Raw genomic sequence first — 27,172 nt, forward strand, 5'->3', positions numbered from 1 at the left:
CCTGTACTATGTACTATAGCATGTGATGTGCTAGGGAATCATACAGCCTATGTCTTACTCTCTGAAGAGTGGGCAGATGTCCTCTACTGAGAGTCAGAACAAACACATGAGGCAGGTATTAACAAACAAGGCAATAAGATGATAATTAATAAGTAGACCAAGGAAGAAGAAAAATATCAAAAGCATTCGTTAAAAAAAAAGTTATGACAAATATTTTGGAAGCATTAAATATACAGTACTTCAGTAATACAGGAGAGGATCCAAATATTATTTTTGAGAACTCTGAGTTTGTGTTCAGATTTTATTAAAGATTTAGTTGGGAGTATTAGAAATACAAAATTGCTGATATTGCATCAGTGGTTTTTGGTAGCCATTGTAATAAGCAATGATTTTTTTTTTTCTTTTTCTAGAATAACAGAGGGCTTCATACATATTGAACTATCCTCCATTTTAATTACTGATTCCACAAACATGTTGAGAATGGGAAGGATCAAAATTTCCTTACCACCCAGGGATGGTAGAGAATATATCTGCCCCCAAAGTCAGGCTTGGTTGGCTTAGAGGTTAGACTACCCAGTTTGAATCCAAAGAGCAGAATCACCTCAGTGTAGAATACAGACACAGTCTTTTTTTTTTTTTTTTTTTAAGATTTTATTTATTTGATAGAGACACAGCGAGAGAGGGAACACAAGCAGGGGGAGTGGGAGAGGGAGAAGCAGGCTTCCCGCGTAGCAGGGAGCCCAATGCGGGGCTTGATCCCAGGGCTCTGGGATCATGACCTGAGCCAAAGGCAGACGCTTAATGACTGAGCCACCCAGGTGCCCCAGACACATAGTCTTTTGTTTCTATTGGATGCTTTGCATCTAAGAGCTTAGAGCTGTCCCCAGAGCCTGTCTCTGATAAAAATGACTCTTGTTCCGTGTATCAGAAAATAAGAGGTGAAGCTGAGGAAGGTACCTTTCCCCATGTTCAGAGAGGTGGAGAAGAAAATACCTTCCTAAGGTAGAAAAAGATAACAGAATATTTGCTCTTTGCATATAATCTTTCCTAAAGGTATCTATGAAAATTTATGTGTGGAATTATTTGCACTTCCATTTTACTAAAGAATGAATGGGGAACAGTATTTAAATCATTTACACCTTACACATAATTAGATATGGGACCCAAGCTTAAGTTCCTGACTCCAATCTGGCCAGTGATACTACTCCTTTAAGAAAGGTGGTTCAGTTTTCAAATCAATAAATAGTAATCCCTGAACTGGCAGGATGGAGAGCCAACTCTGGCCTTATAGTTTGGACAGAGAATATTTGGGATCAGAGGAACAGCAATATACTTTGCTTTTAGGGAGTCCTTTTCTGCTAGTCCAAGAACCAAAAAGAATTAAATTCAAGAAAGGGTCCTTTAGTGACCCAGGCTGCATCCATATAGCAGTTCCCAAACTTGTTAAAAGCAAAAAGAAATTGTATGTAGTGATTTTTACTTCATTACAGAATTCTCAAACATTCATTTTAACCTCAATTCATAGCTCTGACTCCTACCGTTTCACAGTCAAAGCCCTTTATATACTAGAATTCTGTATTAACATAGCCAAAATCACAGTATTCATCCAGGGCCTTATAGTTTATTCAGAGCCCATGAGTGCAAAATATGTTCTAGCATGTAGAAATGTTAACATACAAAAACTTATACTTCCTTCTACAATGAATTGGTACGTATGAAACATCTGAATCTTTGATTCTGTGTAGACATAGGCAGAAATAAAACCAATTTGCATAAATATGAGATGAGTTAGAATAAAAATCCAATATATTCCTATTGCTTCTATATGCTGATGAAACATTAGATGCAATCACAATGCAAATATAAATTAGTGAGAGTTACAGTTACATATTTCTGGCCTATTCTGAGGAATTACTGAACAATTGAAAACCACTTACTTTTAGAATCTCTTCCATTACTTGACTGAAGTGAAGTCTAATGGTGGAGTGAAAATCCCAGAGGTCAAAGGGGAAGAAGCCTGGAAGGTTTTCTTTGATGATGCTTCCCAAGAAATAGTCGATGAATTTGCCATGCGTTATGGGATTGAATCCATTTATCAAGCTATGACGTAAGTACTCTAAAACTCGTACAGTGTTCGAAAATCTCTGTTGAAATCTAAAGAAAAAGAAAGAAAAGCATTCATCTCCTTTCTTCTAATTCAAATGAAATTTTGATTACAAAGTCAGTTACATTTGAATGTCCCCATTTGGTGCTGGCTACACTCTCTCACAGCTATAAAGTGTTAAGGATTTGGTAATTCGCTACAACCATTTCTTCCCAAACCTTATTTTGTTCTCATAGTGTGCTCCGTTGAGAAACAGCATTTGCAACACCTGGGAACTTGCAAAATGCAAATTCTCCACCCTACTCCAAACCTACTGAATCAGAAACTCTCGGAGTGGGGCCCAGTGATGTGTGATTTAATAAGCCCTCTGGATGCTTCTTATAAACTCTGAAGTTTGAGAACCAATACCTTATTTGATATCTGAGGAAACTAAAGCCTGATGATGGAAGTGCATCGTCCAACTTTACAGAGTCTGTTGGTGTCAGAGACACGCGTCCAGAGCCATGACACTGTCTTGACCCAAACAATAGGCTGCATATTCTTCCTTCCTATATTTATAGCGGTGTTACTATTTCAAAACCAAGATTTATTGAGAACACACGTACTGCAGTAAATGGGTTCTATGGAAGTGACCCTTGCTGAGGAGTTTTGGTAAGGGTTTAGAATTGTTATTCCTTGCCTACAGTTTACCTTTGAAACCTGGTCTAAGTATATAAATGCATCTTGTTCAGATATATACCATATATAATATGTAAACTATTTATGTTTATTAGAAAACTGTACTTTTATATTAAGGATCAGATCATATTTTCATGTCAACCAAATAGAAGCTGGCCCAGATAGTCATTTTCAACCATCTGAATGATGGATGTGGATTGGACCAAAATCAATGCTCTTTTTCAAAGTTTACTGTTCTTAGCATAAATCTAGAACATTCTATGTAAGACTACATTTAAAATTTTTCTGATCAATTGTATGTTTTTTTAGTCAACAGAATGTCCTAAATCTAAATAATAAAGACTTATAGATTATGGAGGTGAAAAGGAACTTAGAGGTCATGCAATTGAACCTTTCTCCAGATTAGAAACCCTGTTGTTGCATCCATTACTGATGGTCATCATCCCTCTGCTTGTGCACATACAGCAACAACACACTCCTTTTGAGGCAACCTATTTTGTAACTGGGCAGCCATAATGGAATCCTGTGACTTTGTCATCTGCTCTGTCCCATGTCATTGGCTATAATTCAGAATACCTCACACCAAATTGAGCACAATAAAAATGCAACTATGATTAACAGTCTAAAATAAACTATGTTAAAAAAGACAACAGCGAAGCAACAGCAATGAAGAGCCTGCTTCTGGAAAAAATATCAATAAAAGAAAGGATCAAGTTAAATTTATTCCCAAATATCTCTGTGAGCTGATGTCACATTAATTCTTTGCCATGTTTCCTATATTCTGAGAAGCATAATCATGTTAATATAGAAAAAGGGTAACTGTATGACAGCTTAAAAGAGGAAGATCATCCTTTATTCATTTTATCGCTTGTATTTTTCTCTTACCTTTGACTTAAGTAAACAGTAACAAGAAGGTATTTTTGGATACTTCTTTGGTATCAAGTGACCTGCATATGAGCCTATAATTATGAAGGGCCACATAATAAGTATTTTTAGCTTTGTGGGTCCTATAGTCTCTGTCACAACTGCTCCACTCTGCACTCCAGGTGCAAAAGCAGCCATAGATATTAAGTAAACAAGTAGGTATGGTCATGTACTGATAAAACTTTATTTTAAAAACAAAAACTATGGGCTGGTTTTGGCAGTGGACTTAGATTGCCAACTACTGGTCTAAAGAGTGAAAGCAAGGCAGAGAGGCATAAGGGAAAACATGTCTTCTTTTTTGGTAATAAATTGAGAAATGCACTTTGATGATAACAAAATACAGTAGATTATGTAGTTGACCCTTGAACACCAAGGGTTTGGACTGTTGTGGGTCTACTTACAGATTACAGATTTTTTACAGTACTGTAAATGTATTTTTCTCTTCCTTATGATTTTCTTAATGCTTTCTCTTCTCTAGCTTATTCTAAGAATACATATAACCCACAAAATACGTGTTTATGACTGTTTATGTAAATAATATGTATGTCACAGTCAGTAGTATGCTCCTAGTTAAGTTTTTGGGGAGTCAAAAGTTATATGTGGATTTTTGACTGTGCAGGGGTCAGTGACCCTAACTAACTAACCCCTGTATCAAGGATCAACTGTATCTACTTCTGGTTATACATTTGATTTGATACTGATGTTTTCATTTATTTTTTATTTATTCATTTGAGAGAGAGAGCACAACAGGGGGAGAGGGAGAGGGAGGAGCAGACTCCCTGCTGAGCTGGGAGCCCGACATGGGGGATCAATCTCAGGACCTGGAGATCATGACCTGAGGCGAAGGCAGACCCTTAACCACCTGAGCCACCCAGGTGCCCCTGATATTGATACTTTTATTTATTAAATGTTTCTTTCAGCTTTGAGTACTGACCAACATGGCCTTAACATTTCCCTCAACTTGATAAAACATTAGACTTCTTACGTCTAGGCCCCTGACCTCCCTCTCACCTTGGCCCTTACAAAATCCAGAAGTCTTAAACCCAGAGGTCCCTGACTTCCCTTTTCTTACAGCATTTACTTTAGAAAAATTATAATGGTAAATTCTTTGAATTATAATTTTTTGAAAGCCTCTTGGCAGTTTTACAACCCAGGACTAGCTTTCTCAAGGACCTGGCAGGCATCCCTTTCAAATGCAATCACCAAGGAGTATAGACCCCTGTCGCCCAGTCTCTGTTGTGGGGTAGGAGCCTAATTTGGACAGGTACCTTGCTCCACGTTGTAATACTATCTTGGGTCATGATTATAAGAGAAAGTTTATCTTTTTTGGGGGGTAATGCCAATTAGCAAGCACAGGTGACTAGGATTCCCCCAACTCTAGCTCTTAAAAACTCCCATTCATGCCCCTTCCAATTCAGCCCTTAAAAATGTCCCCATCTGTTATGTCAGTGGACTTGAGGTTGGACTGAGTTCTGATTTCTCTTCCCTACTGCACACCCTTGAATAAAATTTTCCTGGCCTATTTCATTATGTCCAGTGCAATTTTGCTTTAACAGTACAAATTTTACCATCTCACCAGAATAAAAAATATTCCTGTTGTTTGACAGTCTGTTAACTCCTAAAAAATTTGACTACCAACATAAATATGATCTCTTTATTTACTATTCGTTGATGATCATTAGTTGTTGTAATAGTTTTTATAGAAAAATACACCTGTACCCATTTTATATCAATATGTTAATATTATAATTACATGTGTAATCTAGTTTAAGAGAGATGGTAGAATGGTGTCACTTAGAGGAGCACTTGAATTCTGTTCAAAGATTTACAAATTGATATATTGAATCCAACAGCTGTAAGTTTTATTACTACCTTATAAAATATTCTGGGTGCATGATAGAAACTCAGTACATATTTTTAACTGAATGAATTAGAAGTAGAAGTGTTTATTCTCAACTTCTCCTGGCATATTTCTTCATGTCAGAAGTTCACAGTTGCCAGGGCTCCTGGGTGGCTCAGTCAGTTAAGTGTCCTACTCTTGGTTTCAGCTCAGGTCATGGTCCCTGGGTCTTGAGATCCAGCCCAGCGTAGGGCTCCACACTCAGTGGGGTGTCTGCTTGGGATTTTTTGTCTCCCTCTCCCCCTCTCCCAACTTGCACACAAACTCTCTGCCTCTCTCTTTCAAATAAATAAATCTTAAGAAACAAAGTTCACAGTTGCCAAAAGCATGCAAAATGGAACTTGAAAGAGTAAGCTGGTGTACATTATCTATTTTACCTTATAAATGTTTTAGAGCATACCATATTGATTGATTATAATAATTTAGAGAAGTATCAGAGTACTGACATTCTTCTGTTAGGTGTTGAAATGTAACTTTCAGGGATTTTTTTTTTTTTTTACCATATTTTCCAAGCGATACTCCTGTAACTGAATTGTATATTGACTCCTAACCGATTGTTGGCCAATGAGTAACACAATTTTTAAAAAAGAATTTATGAATAACCAGCTATATCTTCAAATTTAAATTGGTTGCCTTTTGGATCAGTGGTATTTTCCTATTGTCTTGAAACTTTGCTTCAGGGGATCCAGAAAACCAACCAAGCAACAACAGCAAAACCTAGAACTACATATGTCAAACTTACCTCAGAAGTATTTCCCTTAATTTTAAAAACACAAAGTTGGGGAACGCAGCTTCAAGGAAGAAACAGATGTCCTGTCTACATAGTAAGGGCATTTACAAATTTGGGAAAGGACAAAACTGCTTAATTTCTGTGGGCTTTCCTAGATATGATTTGATCAGAGAAACAAATCAAACTCAGTTTTTGATTTTTAAAGTCTACTTATGCTTAGCCAAATCCCCAAGTAACCTCATAATCTTCCTGTTTTTAGTGGAGATTGCAGGTTTCTTTTAAGCCTACTCCCATTTCTTTGAAGATGGATTTGGAGCAGAAATAAAGGAGAAATGGGTATTAAGCCAGAGAGTCTGGTTGTATGTTACTACATTTTCCTCATGTGTATTTCTCATCATAAGAAGGAGGTTGAATCTGTTTTGCTGGTAAATAATCTGAACATTAATACTGAACTTCCCAGTCCTCTAAGGTACCTCCTGCTTATTGTAAATCTCTCTCCTTTTACCACAAAACATTTTCTATAAGGGCACAATTTATTGGCCCAGTTTGTTGCATAAAAATATACTCTTTGTTTTGGAACATGCATGAGGGAGGAGAAAAGGGATTATAATTTTCCCATTTGGACAGCCGATTGATCAAGACCAGGAGGATTTGTTCCCACATGGTAAATCCATCTTTAGAAAAAGAAAGGGCAATTTTCCAATATATGATAGCAAGAATGCGAGTCTGTTTCCTTTCCAAAGGAGCACACCGTTTTACATATTTTGCATCGTGATGTTGGGCATAGAGTCTGTTTTCATCATGAGAATTTTGGGAGTCCTTGATGCTTTTTATCTATCTGTGCAAACATAAATGCTCTTAAAAACGTTCTGACAGACTTGCTGTTCACCCCTAAACACATGCAGGGAATTCCATGTCAGCATCAGGGATTAATTGTCCTCTGGAGGTGATTTCTGTCAATCAAATACATTTTAACTTGGTGTTTAATGAGCCATTTATTGTAAAATGAAGCCCAGGTGTCTCACAGAATCTGAGATTTCATTAGACTGTGGTCATGCATCTGTAATACCAAGTGAGAAATGCATTTAGTCAGTGTTTTTCACCTTGGTGTTCTTAACAAACAACCTTTACTTTGGTACTGGCCCTCTTAATTGAATTTATATTTGAACTAGAACTATTGGGATATAGTTTATCTTAAAGGCACTAGTCTGTTTTAGCTGCTTGAGCCATGGGCCTGCTTTCTAAAGAGAGTGCTGCATAATTGATGAACGAATCACTCATTCCTGTAAGAAATATTTATTGAGGGCCTACCATGTGCCAAGGAGTGTTTTAGGCACTAAGAATACATCAGCAAACAAGAAGTCAAGATCCAGTCTCTCATGGATTCCCCATTCCAGAAGATACAATTCATTTATCTGACAGACATTCTGAGTATTTAAGTGTGAGGACTTATACAGGGCATTGGGATACAGCAGTAAAAGGTATCTCTTGCTTTAGTGAGCTCCTAATCTAGAGCAAAGAGGAAGAAGAAATTAAATAACAAGAAGACAGCGTAATTGAGGTGTACATGGGTACTGTAAGAGCATAGACATGAAGGGACCAAATCCAGGCACAGATGAAGAGAGGTGTCAGAGAAAGCTGATGGTCAGCCTGAGGGTCCCAGCCTTACTTGCTCTTCAGCTTCCACCATTCCTCTAAACCCTACGCATTTCCTTACTTTCCTATCTCCCACCACTGCCTCACACTCAAATCTCTGTAGTTGAATTCCAGCAATCCATAGCATTTATGAAAAGTTATGATGCTTTTCACGAAAGAGAAGTGGTTCCTTAAGTATTTGACCCCCTCCTTAGTGACAAGCATGTACGCAATCACTGAAATGCATGCTAATTTGGATTTTAGGGAGCAAATGTGATAAATACTGTTGTAGTTTATTTCTGACATTGGGACTACAGATGGTCTTTCCTTTCATCTTGTATTGTTTCTTGAAATCTCCAAAGGATCTAAAAATTGTTATTGTCTTTATGGTGCTTCCTTCCAATCACTTTGCTCTTATTTTTATCAAAAAAAAAAATTGATCTTTCAATCTTTTGAATCAAAGGCATTTCGATCCCTTGAAAACCACAAGATGATGTGATTAGGGACAATTGTCTCTAAAAAGGCAGGTGAGTTAGATGATTGTCCCCCCCCACCCCCATCGTGATATCTATGAAACAATGACAAGTGAACTGAATCCGGATTTATAAATTGAAATACACGTGACTTCCCAACATTTTGCCAATAATATTTGAGAATCAATGCTTGATAATGTTGTAGCAATTGCTTTAGCTGAAAACGTGCCAGTAACTGTCTCATTGTTGGCAATTTAAGCATCATCTTTTTGAGTTTGTTACTCTAACTTTTCCAATGAAGCTGAAATTCCATTTGTTAAATTGGTTTGACACTAACCCCATTTTCTTCAAAAAGCAAAGTCAGGGGATTTAAACATTATTAATCCATTGTTTTCAATCGTGTCTGTGTCAGGAAATGTTAGCATTTTCAGAGATTACAATCATGCTTTTCTACCTATTTTATTTGAAGGTGTACTTTTTGAAGGGGTGGTTTGCTGCAAGGATCTGTTCAGTCGTTTTAAATTGCTAATTGTACTTTAAATCCTGTTTTCCCTCTCCCTCCTAGAACAATGTAAGTAGCATTGAAACTACAGCCTTTAAAAGGAATTGATTTTCAAGGAGATGCTTAGAAGCAAGAAACTTCACCTTGGCAATAACCACACATAGAGAAGAGGCACACAGAAAGTCAGAGGGAAGTGCTTTGCAAATTGAAGACTATGTAGAAGCCTGTTAGCTGATAACTACCAACCAGCAAAGGATGCCTGCAAATGACTCCCTTGTCCCCTGTTTTCTGGCCATCCCTATTAACCATGGGCTCCAATAGAATCAAATGTTGATAGTGGGAGGAAGTAATGTTTATGGCTGGACACAACCAATTATCTGTATTCAGAGATGCATAGCATGTTAAAGCTTGGAAGGATTAGATCTTTTCCCTTCAGAGATGGAGAAACTGAATCTAGGAGTGATAAAGTTACTTTTCTAAGGTCACAGAACAGAGCTAGGATTACAGTGAATCATGCTTATGCCGTGATACCTGTAACTCTAAATTGGCCACCGTGAATTCCCAAGAAGTGTAGCCACTAACCCTGATTAATACTTACTCTTCTTCGAAATTTAAGTCTCTTTTTTTCTTTCTTTTCATCATCTAAGAAATGTGTACTTTGATGCTTAATATTTTCTTGATTATATCGACTGCCTAATCATTTACCATTTAGGTTAAAAAGTGAATGTGAAATGGCAAGTTCAATGTAGACTGTTGTTTGGTACCATTTGTAACTTACCATGATCCTATTCACAGTTTCTAGGAAAGAACAGGTAGGGGCTCCTGGGTGGCTCAGTTGGTTAAGGGTCAACTCTTGATTTCGGCTCAGGTCATGATCTCAGGGTTGTGAGAGTGAGCCCCTCATCTGGCTCTGCACTAGGTGTGGAGCCTGCTTAAGATTCTCTCTCTCTTTCTCCTTCTCAAAAAAAGAAAAAAAGAAAAAAGACAGGTTTTTTTTTTTTTTTAAACCAATAGGGAAAAGATTATATTCATAGGAGTGACCTGAAAATTCTGAATTTTAATGCTTTATTTTTAAAATTAATATAAAATGCATAAACTTTTTTTTCAAATGCTTACACCTTTATTCTTAGTATTCCAACTCCCAATTAACTCTGGAGTCACTAGTTTTAAGAAGAACATTTTAACGTAAGTTCTAAGAAGTGACAATTATTGTATCTTTAATTTTTAGGTATGTTGAGACGTGTTCAATTTAATTCCGACCAAATTAAGGAGGACCATATTTATGACTTTATTTACCTTCTTCCTTTTACCAGACAATGAAAATTTTATTGCTTACAATTTTAATTAGCTCACAAGAAAAACACCATTGTAAGGCTAATTTGATATTAAAACTGATGTAAAGTTTCTGATGAGATGAAAAGTAGCATTAAATGAAATACTGGGTTTTTCTCATTGTTCTCCTTTGATTTCCACATTTTCACCATTCTCATCTCTGTATTTTGCCTTAGGGAGTTATGAGTGAAAAATCATTCCATTAATATCTTCAAAATTAACTCAATATATTTTATTTAGTGAAATCAGGGTGGTATCTATTTTATAGTAATTTTATGGTAAATTTTTTTTTTTTTTTGCATCTACACATTAACCAGAAACTAGTAGGTCTATGATAAAACTTTGAAAGAAAAAACATTTTATGGGTGATTTGTTGTTGACTTCTTCTGTAAAAATCTTGTTTAATAGTATTTTAAAGACTAATATAGGTTATACACTTTCATATGTTAAAATAATATGTAAAGATATTTGCATCTTGCTTGTTTGGCAACTTACAGGGTTCTTTTGAATCAGTATTTGTTGACCACCTGGGTATTGTCAGTATTCACTTAAAGACCTTAAACTGGAAGCCAAGCCTCTAAAAATGTTCCCCTCTTTCCCATGACTTTATTTAAATGCAGCTCTCCTTTAGATTAGGAAAATATATTTACCCGCTCCTATTGGTGGGTTCTCCATATATAAGAACTGGATTTTTTAACCCCCTGGATAATCTAAACAAGCTGTGAACTCTTGCTGGAAGTAAAACATTAGAGATTACATATAATCTCCAGGATATACTGTTCCCAGTGTTCTTCCAGCCCTTTTTTTCTAACTAGCTTCAAAGCCCATTGCCTATTCCCTGTTACACAAGCTGTATTACAATCTTGGGAGTTGTATACTCTTTAATGGATATAGAGTGAGTAGGTGTGGGAAACAGGAGGCAGCTCTTTACTGCCTTGAGAAGCCATTAGCATGGAATAGGGAAGTGATTGACAGCCTTGCTGGCCAGCAGCCTACGCCCCAATCTTAGATACAGGGTCTACAGTGTATGTTTGCTAGAAATATCTTCCCATTTCCTCTCTAGTCAGGTTAATATTTTAGGAGTTTAGACACTAGCCAGCCACTGAACATCTCTCAATCTAGCCAGCTGCCCTAAAGTTAGGCAAAGCCCTCTCAGATACTGGGAAATCTTTGATTGGTACTCTAATGCCTAGTGCTTCTATGACTTGACTTTCTTTTTTGTTTTTCTCAGATATTTCCATGGGAAGTTTCAAGGGGTGAATCATATGCAGCTAGCTACCTCCCATCATACCCCAGAAATTATCTCAGTTAAATTTAAATCAGAAAGTAAAGTATTTTTGTCTATCCTCTAAGATAAATACATGCCTAATGCTCTGGAAAATTTTAAATATATAGCGGTTATAAGCAGAATGCTATTAGCCTTCAAAGTTATTGTCATCATTACTGTTAACTGTTATGCACTTCAACAAATGTTTACAAAGCAATTATCCATTTTGAGAACTGTCATACTCAAGGTAACCAACCGTCCTGTATACGCTAACTCTACATAAATAACTTTGGCTCATATTGTTTTTGTTTTCATTAATAAACACTGGTCAACTCCTATGTATAAGAAAACACTATGCTAGAGGCAGGCTGAATTAAGATGATAACCAAGCATGAACTAGACACATGCTGAAAGGAACAGATACATGTGCAAGTAATACTCAACATTGAAGAGAGAAGGAGGAGGATAAATTAAGAGAAAGATATACTCTAGTGGTTAAGAGAGATGGTTTTAAACTTATATTGCCTGAACTCCAATAGTTTGCGTGTTATTACAGAAGTATCCATTGGATAGAGGAAGTTAGGAGGCCCGGAGATGGAGGACACAGGTTCAAGGGCTGATTGGAGCCCAGTAGCGGTGAGCCCACAGAGGAGAAATCAGAGGGGAATGTCTGAGCCAAGGTCTTGAGGATTAGAGTTCATGTAATGGCCATGGAAGAGTAAAGAGTTTAGTGTCCCTAGAATTTGGTCCAATAAATATTTATTCAACATGTCTAAATGTGAGATACTGTGTTAGGCATTGGATATATAGTAATGAATCCACTTATAGACTAATGGAAAGAATTAGTCACACAAGAGATGTAATACAATTATGCAGAAGTTATGAGAAAAGCCAAACAGAGTGCTAAGGGAGAGTAAGTTCGAATGTGCATATTGTGCCCTGGTGGGTCTCAAAGTGAGGCTGGGCTAAGAATTAATGCATGACTCAGAGATAGCCAAACCAAGCATAGGGCTTGCTGTCACAGATAGGTAAAAGATATATTCCAGGGGATTGGAAGAGAAAAAACCAAGGCACAATGGGAAAAAAATATTGTGTACAGTGAACCCTAGCAATTTTAGGTTGGTAGAGCCCAAATTTCCCAGAGAATATCCTATATCCTATACCAAGCTTGCTTGTTTATATCCCCAGCCTTCCCATATTATGCTCATTTTTCCCCTCACGTGGCTTATAAGCAATGAACATTGTTCAATAATTGTGTCATCTTCATTATAAAACTTTCAATTTCACCTACAGAATTCACACTAGAAGCACCTTCAGAATATTTATGTTTCTCCATTGTTTCTGCTTACAGTCCCTGCTAAACTGTTACCAATCTCATTGGGGTCCAAAAATCAGAGGGTGGCAGCTAGCAGATTTAAATACTGTGTAACACTCAGCTGCATTAGGGAGACATGGATCCTTTTTTTAAAACCAAGAACAAGATTGTTCATCCTGGTGACCTCCGGTATCCCTTTAAATACATAATGCATGTTCAAGATAATAAACTTCTGGTCTTTGAGTTTCTTACCAATTTATTTTGACAACTGTTTCTATAACTCTTGTTCCCCCTAGGTATGTTTAGTTTCCTTGTGCCATCCCCTGTACCAGTGCATTTAGTTCTTGCATATTCCACAACTCTTAACCTCTAACTTTGGGTCTAACAAATTTCATTATTTGTGAATTGCTCAAAAAAAAAAAAAAAAATATATAAGGTTAGGAGTTCTTTAATTTCTGTGTTTAATATCTTTATATTATTTGTGATATTCTTAATAGATATAATTAATTTAGTGTATAATAAAGTCAAAATAGGTATCATTTATCTAAAAGAAGCAATCGGTGATAATGTATTTCTAGGGTTAAGTAGCAAAACATCATGCAACTCCCATGACATGCTTTGTTATTGGTAGTCCTCAAAGATCCATGTTTAAAACTTAGACCTACTTTTATCAGCTAGTATCATGACAAGCTGCATGAGTGGCGTGGCTGAGATCTAAGAGAAACCACCATTTCCAGGACTATCCTCCATTTCTTTTAAGGTGTCATTCAGGGCATTTATGTTTGTACATTCCGTGTTTGAGTTCAGTAATACAGAATCCAGAGATGCCTAAGTGGAGGATAAATTACTGACGTATGAGAGCAAAATAGGATCAGATTACGTACTGAAGATTTCTTTCCTCTGCATTTTATCTTTTCACTTTTATCGTAAGCTGTGCTTTCAATTTCCAAGTCTTTTGTTATAGTTCAAATGAAACAGGTTTTCTTGAGAGAAGTAACGCTCGATGCCTCTGATGTCTGTGATACTACTATTCAAGGTTTAAAAGAAATGGTCTTTAAGCATTGAGCTTGCATAATTCAATCTGTCCTCACTATTCATCTGTTTGCCTTATTAAATCGTGGTTGCAGCAAGATGCTAGGAAAACAGAACTGCTTCTGGAAGGTATTCTAATGACAAAAGTCCAGAAACTGGACTCAAGTCAGATGTTAAGTTCACTCGCTCAGTAGACGTGTGATGAAAAGAGAGCCTCTTGCTTCATCAGTGTGATAGGAATACAAGAATGAAAGGGTATTCCGGTTGAAATAGAGCATTTCAGGAACTGAAGTAAGTGACAGCATAGTTGCTGGAGAAGGGGAGACTCTCATGTAATTGTTTTCCAACAATGCTGGATTCCACTGGAAATTGCACTTTTGGTGTGTGCACACAACACTCCCACACTTGAAGGGAATTCTGCACTCATCCCTTTGACAGATCGCATTCTAATTAAGCCACTTCACATTTGTGAATGAGAAATTTTTAAAAGCTGAGATTGCTTTCTTTTTCATTTAGTAGAGACTGTGGGAGTTTTCTCTCTTTTTCAAAGATGTAGTTAAGGAATTAATCGCTGACATTAGAGGGCACAGTTACATGAATTCATTGGTTTATGTTTATTTAAAGTGCTCAATGTTTTTGTCTTGTAGGCACTTCTCATGTTTGTCTTCTAAATACATGTGCCCTGGTGTCCCTGCTGTCATGAGCACCTTGTTGGCGAATATAAATGCTTTCTACGCTCACACAACAATTTCAACAAATGTACAGGTTTCTGCCTCAGATCGATTTGCTGCTACCAACTTTGGTGTAAGTATTTTTGGACTTTCAAATTCCTACTAACTTATGGGACTTACATTTTCTTTTCTTTTCTTTTTTTTAAGATTTTATTGATTTATTTGACAGAGGAAGAAACAGCGAGAAAAGGAACACAAGCAGGGGGGAGTGTGAAAGGGAGAAGCAGGCTTCCCACTGAGCAGGGAGCCCAATGTGGGGCTCCATCCCAGGACCCTGGGACCATGACCTGAGCCTAAGGCAGACACTTAATGACTGAGCCACCCAAGCGCCCCCTGGGAGTTACATTTTCAACATACTTTGGATTCCAGATATTCTTGGAATCTTACTGCAGGAGGCGCATCTTTTAGGGAATATCTTTTAGTATAATGGGCAAAAGCTAAAAGTTCATTGGAAACATACCCTGTAAAATAACTTTGGCAGTCAGTAGGCATCTTCATGGAATTAAGTCTTCCTATCTGGAATGACCTTTTCCAATGAGGACACACATAAATTTTCTGAAAGAGTAGTGGGATTTTATAGGACTTTCTCCATGTATGCAGATTTAGGATTCACCATTTCAGATGCTGTTCCCTGGTAAAAGTGAGTTTGGTTGACTTCTCTGGAGTCTATTAGGCTCCATTTACACCTCCAATTGATTTTTACTGGTGTTGCTAGATATCGGCACATCTTCTAAGTAAAACATAGTAGGTGTATAAAGAGTCTTAAGAGCTATCTGTACCTAATTAAGACTGTCCATCTGAAGTATTCAAATGCACCAAGGATACAATGAAAAATAGAAATGCAGGTATCCCAAGGAAACTCAAGTATATAGCTGTTGCACCTGTCACTGGAACTCATTCTCTATAAGCCTCATTAAGTTGAAATTGACAAGACTGGAAATCAGATATAAATTAATAGTAACTGCAGTATAATTGTGCAGATCAAAACTAAGACAAAATTAGTGAAGATGGAGAAGGAAGGACAAATTGTAGTTTTTCATGGCATAGAATCAACAGCACTTGGTGTCTTTGGTGATGTGGACAGGGAAGGAAAGGGAAAGCTGTCTGGAGAGATTCCCACAGTTTTGACTAGGGCAGGTACCTGGTTGGCAGTAGCTCTGTTCAATAACCCTATGAGACAGGTATTCTTATTCTCGTGTGTGTGTATACATGAAACTAAGATCCATTGTAGGAGAATGACCTTTTCATGACAACATAGTTACTTTTTCCACTGTACTTCCAAATGGGTTCACTGAATAGATTTTTGTTATTGATTATGTTGTTAGAAATTAAATTTTGGGATATGTGTCATAGAGTAGAGACAAATGAGCTCAGCAAATAAAAGTGTGTGAAGTCAGTAGGGGGAAAATATGCTGCTGTGTATACTCTTTTTCTGTCCTTTTCATCTGAAAGAAAATGCATGTGAGGCATGTGAGATGAGTTGGAATGAATCAAAGGAAAAAGTAATTATTATTTAATGACAAATCAAATTAAGTGCTAGTAGAAGAAAACACTATCTGGGTTAGGAGTCATGGGATTTGAGTTTGTATTCAAATTTAGCAAGCCAGTCCAGTCATTCTAGCCTCAGTTTCTCAATCTGCTCAATGAAGATAACAAATACCTTTCTAATGTGTTTCTCAAATTGAAGATGAAAAGCAAATGAAGTAAAATATAATAAGCCAGTTTGTAAAAGTTGAAAATGCTCTATAAATATTAGGTATGAGGATTTCATCTCTCCTGCCCTACCTACAGTATAAACAGCATACCATCAGTTACTTCTGTTAGACACATTGAGTCTTGTAAAAGCCAGGACCAAAGAACATTCACTGGCCAACTCAACAAAATACTATTATAACCGATAACAGAACATCAGAACGGTTTTCTTATAAAAACCTCATCTTGATAATAAGATTGTCTTGAGATTTTACCAGTAACATAAAGCACTCAGTGTTATGTAATTGTTTTGCTTTTAATATTGTGCCTGGGCACCTTGTAGAGAATAAGCCAACCTTGTGGAACACTGAGCCTTTATAGCTCTGAAAAAGAAGATGTGTCTATATGATTAATATCCATCATAAAAGCTAGCTGGAGGAAAATGAGATAGAACTTCCTGCTGACCCAAAGAAGAAAAACCAAATTGATTTCACTATTTTTCAGTGACAACATGATTATAAAAAACTTTATTTTGTAAATCAAATAACTTATTGTAGAAGAGGGCCCCCCCCCAAAAAAGAATTTTTTTCCTCAAACTACATTTTGATAAATTGATGATTTGGTATATAAATGTGACTGTATTTTTCTCTACCTACTGAAAATAATGCTATTTGCTCAGTCAGATATACCTAAGTATAATGTCTCCCACCTCCAACTTAGGGCCTAAGGTTCTTATTTACCTGAATTCTGAATCTGATCTGTTGCTCCTGACTTAAGAACACTTTTATATTGGTTCTTCATCCTTCTCAAAGGTATAACCCAGACATTTTGAGTATACAAATAATAAGCCAGTGGAAAAAGCTTTTCTTACTTATGAGGATGGTAAACAAACATATTTAGGAAAAGAAAACCATCACTGTTACAATTCAGACATTTTTGTGTACAATTGTTATTTTTGGTCATGGTTTGGATGAAAAATGTTCACGAATGAAGTTTTCAGGACAGAATACTTGGGTGTAAGAAGAGGAACAAGCAAACTTTTTTGAGGAAAATGGTTAGATAAATAGGATGAAAATGATAAACAATGTCATATTATGAAAGACAAGGGAAAACTATTTTGAGAAAAGGAATCTATATAAAGACTGTCAACTGTTGCAAAAAGTTCAAGTAAGATGGGGAAAGAAATGACCCCTTTAAATTTGGGAAATAGGAGGTAATTATTTAGTGAAGTAGTTGACATTGAAGCCTAATTTCGTTGGGTCCTTCAGTGAATGGCATAGGTGAATAGTTGTGTAAATTAGGTTCATTTATTCACTAAAATATAATGCAATCACTAAGAATCATGTTTTTAAAGAAAAGTTCATAAAATTGAGCACTGTCCATGATATAATGATAAATGAAAAAAAAATTAAAAATTCTATAAACATTCTAATTCCAACATTGAAAACAACACACACAACTGGTTTAGAAATAAGACTGGAAGGAAATGTGCCAAAATGCCAATGATACAGCCACTTGGTGGGATGACAGCTAATATTTTGTTGTTTTGCTTTATATTCATCTTTATACTGACATTGTAAAACTTTCTTATGTTAATTTTGTAATAAACATATGAATGAAAGGGTGAATATGGTTCAGGAAACAGACTATTTTGTTAAGGAACTGGACTGAAAAGGGAAAGCTTGGTCAAGGGAAGATATTGTCATGAAAAAGATTTTATTTTTACTGGCTGGTTGGATAGGGATGTTTTTATTTAATAAGGTAAATTGAAACATGTTTATAGATTATCAGGAAAGGGACTAGTTGTGACAGTGAAGTTGCAGATTTATCAAAGGGAGAACATGTGATGCCGTGACATCACAGAGGAGAAAGAAGAAATGTAGTCAAGAAGACAAAATAAGGGACATTCTTTGGAATAAGAAAGGACAAGTTCCATTCTGAAATTTCAGGAAGAGTGTAAGTGTCCTTGCAGAGAACTCTGACCTTTTGATATTAGAGTGAAAAGCTGGGATGTCACACCCCATTTCCCTAATCTTCTCTGTGGTTGTCTACAAGAACAGGAAATGCTCATCTACAAGACAGGGGCTATGATACAGATGCAGGAGGTGAAGGAGGTTGTAACAGGTTTGGATACATTACCAAAGGGAATAGAAAAAGAAATGCTTCAGGTCCGTGTCAGAAGAATTCCTAGTAAAGCTGAAGGTCTCATTTGATGTTGAGAAGCATAAATCACATTGTCACAACAATGCATGTGGCTGTGAGATTTTCTCAGAATTTTGCAGCATTCTGATGCTCATGTAACAGATATGGTAGAAGATTAGATTGACTTCAGGTTGAAATTTTGTAGAAAAGAGGCAGTGAAGGGTGAGTGAATTAGTACATAGATGAGGCTGATGAGAGAAAAGTTGAAGTGCTTCACCATGGGGTCAAGGTTTGAGAAGTTGCACCAGGAGAGACAGAGACAAAAAATTTAGGTAGGAACATAATATGTTTCAGTTAAAATTTCAAAGGGGAAGTCTTGGGTCCAAGATGTAGCTCTGGAAGTAGACTGTTGAAAATTGAGTGTAAAACAGTTATAGTTTACTTAAACCTGCTCATAGACAGTGACTGCTGAATTTTCAGGAATACTGCAAGCTAGTTGTTGAACATAGCAGTCCTTGAAACCAGAAGTATTGAGAATACTAACATCATGGAAATTGGCAAATGCTAAAAATCAAGGCATTTTTCTTTTGAAGAGATGATTTAGCAGCACACCATTGAGTGAAAAGGTTGTTTGGAGTCAAGATTAAAGAACTTTCTTGGATAAAAATCCCCGTGGGTGTGGAAAACACCATGGGTAGATCGAGGGTTGGAAAGGAAGAAAACATAAGTTGGGGTTCAATATCTCAACTTTAAAGAAAAGTCTTTAGAAAATTTATTTAGTGAGTTATCTTAAAATGCAAATAATGAATTATTAGTAAAATTAATACTTATCTAGTTCATTTTTTTCCCTAACATGTATACCCTCTTTGACCCAGCCAGTGTTCAGCAAAAATAAATGAGCTAATACTAATAAATATTTCTTTGTCATTACATATGTTCTTTTCAGTGTTTTCATGCGATACCTCACGTAAGGCACTGCAGCAGGTAGTGGAAGGACTGAAAGACAAATGATGACCTCTGCTCTCTGAAATTAATGGGATGGTCATAACCTTATGTAGCGATAACCATAAGTCACTCACAAAATGTGATTAGTGTCAAAGGAGGTTATACTTACAAATTTGCTTTGAGAGTGAAGAGGGGCAAGTGATTGATTCTTTTCAGGGCCCATGAAAGTTTGACAAAAGGAACAGAGCTTTTGGGGATGAGTAGTATTTTCCAAGGTCCAAGAAGTAGTAGGGAGCTACCTTAGGTCCGGAAAGACATTTGAGTAAAGTCAAGAGTAAAGATACAAAATAAGTTCAGGGGCGCCTGGGTGGCTCATTTGGTTAAGCGACTGCCTTCGGCTCAGGTCATGATCCTGGAGTCCCGGGATCGAGTCCCGCATCGGGCTCCCTGCTCGGCAGGGAGTCTGCTTCTCCCTCTGACCCTCCCCCCTCTCATGTGCTCTCTCTCTCATTCTCTCTGTCAAATAAAATAAAAAATCTTAAAAAAAAAAAAAAAAAAGATACAAAATAAGTTCAAAGTGTGTGGAAGGTAGCCTGCCTACTGAGTAGGGCAATTAGAATAAAAGATGGTAGTATAAGGAGAAGCTGTGCTCTTGGGTTGATAGTAGATTGTTGAGGGCCTTTAAAGCCTACTATGTTTGAATGTCGTTCTTGAAGCTCAGGGTAAAGTCTGATAGAATCTTTGATTTAGAAAGTTAACTCTGTAGAAGAAATGTTGTAGAGGGAAGATAGAGAATGTGTATCAGACACAGTTCAGGTGGAGCAATAGAAACCATCCTAGAAACTTTCAGTAGAAAGGGATTTGGCACAGGGGATTAGATGCTTATAATACCATGTGAAGGACTGGAGGAAGATTCTTCTGTAATAATTCTCAAAATATTGCAGTGAAACTGATTTGCAAAAGAATTTGTGAGCTTGCTTAGAGTCAGGAAGGTGAGGAATCAGAAAGCTGCTTCTGCTAATGAAGCTATCCTTTTGAAACCACAAAGCTAGTGACCAGAGACTGGGAAATGAATGTCTCCAGGACTTGACTTAGCAGCAGAAGTAAAACCAGAAGCCGGAAGTGGGCCTCCATCTCCTGTCTGCTTCCCAAACATAGCAGTACACATGCATCTGATAGGCAGGAACTAACATAATTGCATGAACTTGCAAAGGAGTTTGGCAAACCTGGTGCTTAGTTTTCCAGTCTCAGAACTATAGGAAGCCACACTGAAGAAAGGAGGAATGAGTAAACCAGTTCTGGTGTTGCACACAGGAGGACTAGATGGAAATTAGTGATAGGGCTGATGTGTTAGTCCTGACAGGGCAAAGTGATGGTGCACGAGGACCATGGCTTGTAGAAAATGAAGTGATGTGGCAAAGGAGAAAATGGATGTGGGAAACATGTTAGAAGAAATGGTTTCTTTTATGACTTGACAAATGATTGGTTCTGGGCAAAGGTGGATCTAGGTTTTGTGCTGCCTCAACTTTATGTAATTTGATGGGACTCTTTTTCTGAAGAATACAAATTGTGAATAGAAAAGTAATATTCATTTCTAATAAAAAACGAATCCCGGGGCACCTGGGTGGCTCAGTTGTTAAGTGTCTGCCTTTGGTTCAGGTCATGATCCCAGGGTCCTGGGATCGAGCCCCACATCGGGCTCCCTGCTCAGCGGGAAGCCTGCTTCTCCCTCTCCCACTCCCCCTGCTTGTGTTCCTTCTCTCACTGTGTCTCTCTCTGTCAAATAAATAAAATCTTAAAAAAAAAAAAAATGAATCCCAGTGAATTGTAAGTTACTATAGTATGACACCACAAACATTACAAATTCCAGAAAAACAAGATAGTATTTTCATTAATTAACTTCCTGATACATCTCTTTAAAAGTCTTTCTGGAATTTTGATTGCAGATTCTTTGATTCCTTCTTCATACGATGAAAATCTTGAAATATAATTTTTTGTTGAAAAAATAATGCAGTCTTTAGCAGAGTTGATCAAACTTTTTTGAGTTTATCAGACTTTTTAATTTGACGTTTTAGAAAAGTTTCTATTAACTTCACGATTCATTGATAATGCCACATTTTAATGACTTCCATCAAGTTTGGGAAAATATTATGTTTCTTTCATATGTGATGCCAAAGCAAAAATTGCACCAGAGAGTTAAACAGGCAATGAAAACAATTTGAGGCTGTTACCGTAGTGAGAGAAGCTATGGCTCACTGTGAGCTTAGATGTACTAAAACAGAGTTTTATTTGTTTTGTTTTGTTTTTAAACAGTTTTTTTTTTTTAAAGATTTTATTTATTTATTTGACAGAGAGAGACACAGCGAGAGAGGGAACACAAGCAGGGGGAGTGGGAGAGGGAGAAGCAGGCTTCCCGGCGAGCAGGGAGCCCGATGCGGGGCTCGATCCCAGAACCCTGGGATCATGACCCCAGCGGAAGGCAGACGCTTAACGACTGAGCCACCCAGGTGCCCCTCTTTAAACAGTTTTTAAGAGCTGGAATAAGCTGGAGAAAAAAATACCTGAGAATATTAAGGGGAAGGTTGATCAGTGGCATGTGTCCAGCGCATTAACTTATTCTTGGGTGTGCAAATATCTTCATCTGTAATGAGGCTATCTGTGCTTGCTACTTTACACCCACAAAATTAGTCTCCTACCCTCCCCACAGAGGCTGAGAGATGCAGATACTATCCCTTTGATAGCTCCCAAGTAATTGAGGAAGACATTCCTGGGTTGTAAAGCAACCTGGCAAGAGGCTTTTAAAGAGATTTACATTTCAAAAAAAGATTTACATTTCAAAGGGGCAGAGAAAGAATTTACAAGTGTAAGTTTTTTTAAAGAGAATGCTCTAATTAAAAAAAAAAAAAAGAGAGGGTGCCTGGGTGGCTCAGATGGTTAAGCGTCTGCCTTCGGCTCAGGTCATGATCTCAGGGTCCTGGGATGGAGTCCCGCATTGGGCTCCCTGCTCCTTGGGAGCCTGCTTCTCCCTCTGCCTCTCTCTCTCTGTCTCTAATGAATAAATAAATAAAATCTTAAAGAAATCAGGGCCTAGAGTCAGGAAGAAACCTATTTCTAAAGTTCAGTCAAACTGAGGGAGATGTTGAGGCTCTCTGGGTCAGCGAAGAGTACCATCTCAGGGCTTTTCCGGTTTGCCTGTGAAGTGACTGCTTAAATACTCCTTGAATTGATTACATTTATTAGTTTGTCACTGATACCATCATTGTAGTGACATTTTATAATTTTATGATATCTGTTGATACCAGTATTAATCTCAAATCAACAAGAAATGTAGACCAACTTCCAGTATGTTCCCATGATTAACTAAATTACCAAAAAATATCAAAATAGGTTATGTGTAATTTCTATTTGAAATGTTCTGTTCTTCTTAATGAATTACTGCTTTTGATATGTTCCGGAAAACAAAGTACTTACAGTTAGCTGGTCCAAGTCAGAATAATTTTCATCCTATTTTTACGACGTTTACAAAACCCTGAGATCATGTGAACACATAGCTAGAGTTCTTCCTGGGGAAGCTGAAGTAAGTGAGGGCCCCCAGGGCTGAAGTGTCATCAACTTCAACTTAAATCGGCCCCTGCTTCTGGCCTGAGATACTGAGAAACAAAGAAATGGAAGAGAGAAGCGGAGGCTGATGCAGAGGTTTTCACACCCCTTCCTTATGAAGACTTTCCCTTCTCCAGTTCCCAGGATCCCAGGGCAGTACATTGACATTTCTTGTTGATTTGAATACACTTGTGGGCTAACAACTGCCTCCCCCTCCTCAAAATCTCCACTGTGCTCTTGGGCCACAACCAGCCCCCCAGCTAGTTCTGTATGGGTCCCGGAGATAAGAATGGCTTCCACATTTTAAACGGTTAAAAAATATCCAAAGAAGACTATCGTTTTACTGACGGGGTTTGGGAATATAGGTGAGGTTCAGTGGGGTGGAGTCTGGAGCCAACGACCAAGAAAGAATTCTTGAGGTGTCTTTGGTGCAAAATGGTGGTTCATTAAAGCACAGGGACAGGACCTGTGGGCAGAAAGAGCTGCTGCCCCGGGGTTGTGAGGGGTGGCTGATTATATACTATGGGGTTGGGGGAGGTAAGGAAAAAGTGAGGTTTCAGAAAGAACTTTCATATGCTAAAGAAGACTCAAAGGATACCAGAAGCCTTGCCATTGTCAAGTTAAGGTTGTTTACCCTCTCTAGTAAGCCATTAATATTCAGATAGTTGGGAACTTCCTGGAGGAACACTCTGCCCACTTCAAGTATCTGTCGGTGATGGGCTGCAGGTTATAAAGACATTTAATTGTGTCTACATTTCCTTCTGGAAGCTAGGTTATTGATGATAGGAATACTTTGTTCTTGTAGATTGCTAAGACATTTGTAAACTGAGGGAGACTCCTGTCTTGTAGGATTGTGATCTCTATAAATTAACTATTTGTTTTTCCTTTAGGGCAGCCAGGAGTGCCTGAGGAATGTCACATATATCCCATGGTGGGGGTGGTGTTGTGGGGTGTCAGCTTCTGCTTTGTCCTCAGCTTGCCTTCTGTTCCCTCATCATTATGACACATGAAAATTATATGACATTCAAATTTCACTGTCCAAGAAACAGAACTTGCTGGGAGACCAGCCATGCCCTTCGTTTCTATATCGTCTCTGGGAGCTACTGTGCTGCAGTGGCAGAGTTTTATAGTTGTGACAGGCGACAAAGCTGAAAATATTTACTGCCTGGCTCTTTCCAGACAGCTTTCTGACCCCTGGTCTAGAATTATTCTTATCAACTAATTAAACCTAAGTTTTTGATAACTGACAGCTGTATTATGATTGATGTGGCCGCTACCAAATGCCAGGCATGTGTAGACCTTACCTGACAGGAAGAACTGAGTGACAGGGCGGGTTCAGATGTTGTGGGCATGCACCCGCAGGAGAATCATTTTTTAATCAGCCAGTCTTCTGTTATTCCTCAAGTCACACGGTGCAGGAAATAGGCCTCCTCCGCTCTTGCAAAGGCAATCTCACTCTACGTAAATAGAAATATGATAAATAAAATTAAATTTCAAGCTGTCCTGCTGTTTAAAGAATCTCTATGAAAATTCAATCAGCACACTTTTAATTTCACGTCATCTGATATTGTCTGGGATTTAGTGACAACAAGCCTGGCAGTTTTCTCCACATTTTTCTGTGTTCCTTGAATGTAAATTTTCCAGCTGGGCGCTGAAGACTTATGTAGGAAGACCACATGTGTGATCTGTGTCAGTCAGAATTCTGTTCGGCTGCATGAAACAAACTTAACAAACTCAAGTAATTTTTTTTTTTTTTCCTATGTAACCTAAGTCCAAAGGTAATAAGGAATTCAGGGCTAGTGTGGCTGCTCAGGATTGTAATTTTTTGAAAGGGTGGGCAGACAGGGCTAAAGGGAGGCATGGGGGCTCTCAGCTTCCTGCCCCACCAGGCATCATCGCTTGTTTAGCTTTTCATCTGATGGTCCCACGGCTGTTTTACCTTCTTGTGTCTAGTCTGAGTTTCAGGTGGGAGAAAGGAGAGAAACCCAGGGAGAAAAGCCTGGCAAAGAATTACATAGCAAACACTAATACAGCAGTGTTTGCCAAACTCTCCTTTAGAATCTTTTCAAATAATAATTCGTTGACAATATGCTAGCTGAGTCTATCCCCTCTAATAAACTATATGTACCTCATTAGCCAAAGTCCTACTGCATGGCCATTGCTAAAAGAAAAGAGGTCTGGGAAGGTAGGTATTTCATAACGGACACCTATGACTCATGAGGCTCTCTTAGTAAGGAAGAATGGAAAAATGGATATCAAGCAGACAACCAGAACAGTAAGTCCTAGTGGATATAAGAGGCCCAGAGATTTGGGCATTAGCATGGAGGACTAGGGTCATGTCAGCTGTCTTGATGATTTGTACCAGTCACAGAGGTCAGATAAAGCATTCCGAGACATGACATGAACACGTTAACTTTTACAATTCACTTTGCTGTGACCTAAACTGATGATGGTAGTGGCTCTTAAATTTTTCTATTTTGATTGAGAGCTACTTATCCAGGTGGTTGCAGGATGGGGGTTAATAAAAGGACGGCATAGTTCACCTCTTCCCCTGGGAAGGTATGATGAAGAGTGAGAAAGAAAAATCTAAGACCTTACTCATTTGTATTTTTCAATAGCTTTACCAAAGAGTCTTCTCTGCCTAAAAAGATGGCAAGCATGTTGAAGGCACGATTCATTTCTTAAGCTCCTTCATTGGCTCCACAGGGGGTTAACACAGAGGTACTATCAAGCTTTATTGCCTGATGTATGAAACTAATAAGGGCAGTTTATTCAGAAAATTGGAGTTTCAACTTAGGAACAATTCATCAACTTCTGTTAATATTCAGCTCACTTCATCAAAATCAGGGACTTCAAGGGATGAGTTATAACCCCATAAATCCACCTTATACGTGAAAGTATTAGGAAAGTTTCTATTTTGCCCATTATCTTCCGAAGTGCAATTTGTTATTTACAGAATAGTAATGTAGGCTGAGACCTTTAATGTTACTTACTTACACTCCCATGTTTTTTTTCATTTTTGATTCCAAATCTGAGACTCAGAATGGGGGATTGTCTGTCCTATAAAATTTGTGATTTTGATGTTTTTATCTAACTTATTTAATCAACACAACTTCATCCTTCCACTTATAAGCAAACTCCTTATCTTCACAGCCTATGAAGAGGTCAGTCCACCCTTGATACTGCCTCAGAGGGAAGCATCAATAATTTTTTTGGCTTGACATTTTATACTTTTTTTAAAACACTAAATCATAAACATACTTTAAAGGTGATTGATAGTTTCAGATTATGAAATCTGTGCTTGTCACCAAAAGGAAAATGCTTTTTGAAATTGTTCTTGATGAGAACAATAGCTATTCCCACTTCCATAGGTAGGAGAAATTTTAAAAAAACAATCATTTCTTTCTGGGGAGGTACTGTGGTGTGTGGGGATAGGAAGAGGGGTGGGTCATGTTTTTTCTTGCTGACTCATAGTGTTGTGAATTAGTACAGTGGCAGTTCAGTTGTCTGCACTCTTTCCAAAGTACACAACTTTTTCTGGATACTTTCTTATTCATCACAGAAAGGCCCTGTGGCTTATTGGCAAGAGCCTGGGTTTGGTGTCAAAGAGATCTGCATTTGAAGCACTGTTATGTCACATACCAGCTCTATCATCTTAGATAATCATTGACATCTTTGAACCTTCCTTTCTATAGAATGAGAACAATAACTCAAAGAGTTGTTGGGAGGACTACATTTAGAATGACCATTTATTTCCATTCTCCTATTTTGTGTTTGCTTTGTACAGAGGGAAAAATTCATAAAACTGCTGGACCAGTTGCATAACTCTTTAAGGATTGACCTGTCAAAGTATAGGGTATGTACAAAATTATCTGCCTGAAGGTAAAATGTCATGTTTGGCTGAGATGCTTTCTTGTCCTACTGTAAAAAATCATCCACTGTGTAATGGGAAAGTAAAAATGCTGGTCTTGTGATCTCAGGTTCTGTCACACTGGAAAAAGTCCCCTAAGTAAGCAAGCTGCAGTCCTTTGTTCAGGGACCTTGCCCCACATAAGCCTACATTAGTAACATGTGTGTTACTATGTGTAGCTTTAATTTTATAATTTTTATAATAGCAATCAGATTGAGTGGCAGCTAATCCATGAGGTAGACATGTGGCAGAGTCCTCAT

General features: G+C 37.7%; 1 protein-coding gene across 2 annotated transcripts in view; it reads left to right on the forward strand.

Moving 5' to 3' along the window:
* UNC13C (unc-13 homolog C) overlaps positions 1–27,172 on the forward strand; it is a 547,141-nt gene that overhangs the window by 257,218 nt on the left and 262,751 nt on the right. For both annotated transcript variants that reach the window (XM_044917815.1, XM_021693930.1), the window contains 3 exons: positions 1,944–2,107; positions 14,540–14,696; positions 26,790–26,858. In XM_044917815.1, the coding sequence (XP_044773750.1) occupies positions 1,944–2,107; positions 14,540–14,696; positions 26,790–26,858 (390 nt within the window). The remainder of the gene's footprint in view (positions 1–1,943; positions 2,108–14,539; positions 14,697–26,789; positions 26,859–27,172) is intronic.

The sequence above is a fragment of the Neomonachus schauinslandi genome, chromosome 9 (genome assembly GCF_002201575.2).
Source record: "Neomonachus schauinslandi chromosome 9, ASM220157v2, whole genome shotgun sequence".
In the NCBI taxonomy this organism is placed as follows: domain Eukaryota; kingdom Metazoa; phylum Chordata; class Mammalia; order Carnivora; family Phocidae; genus Neomonachus; species Neomonachus schauinslandi.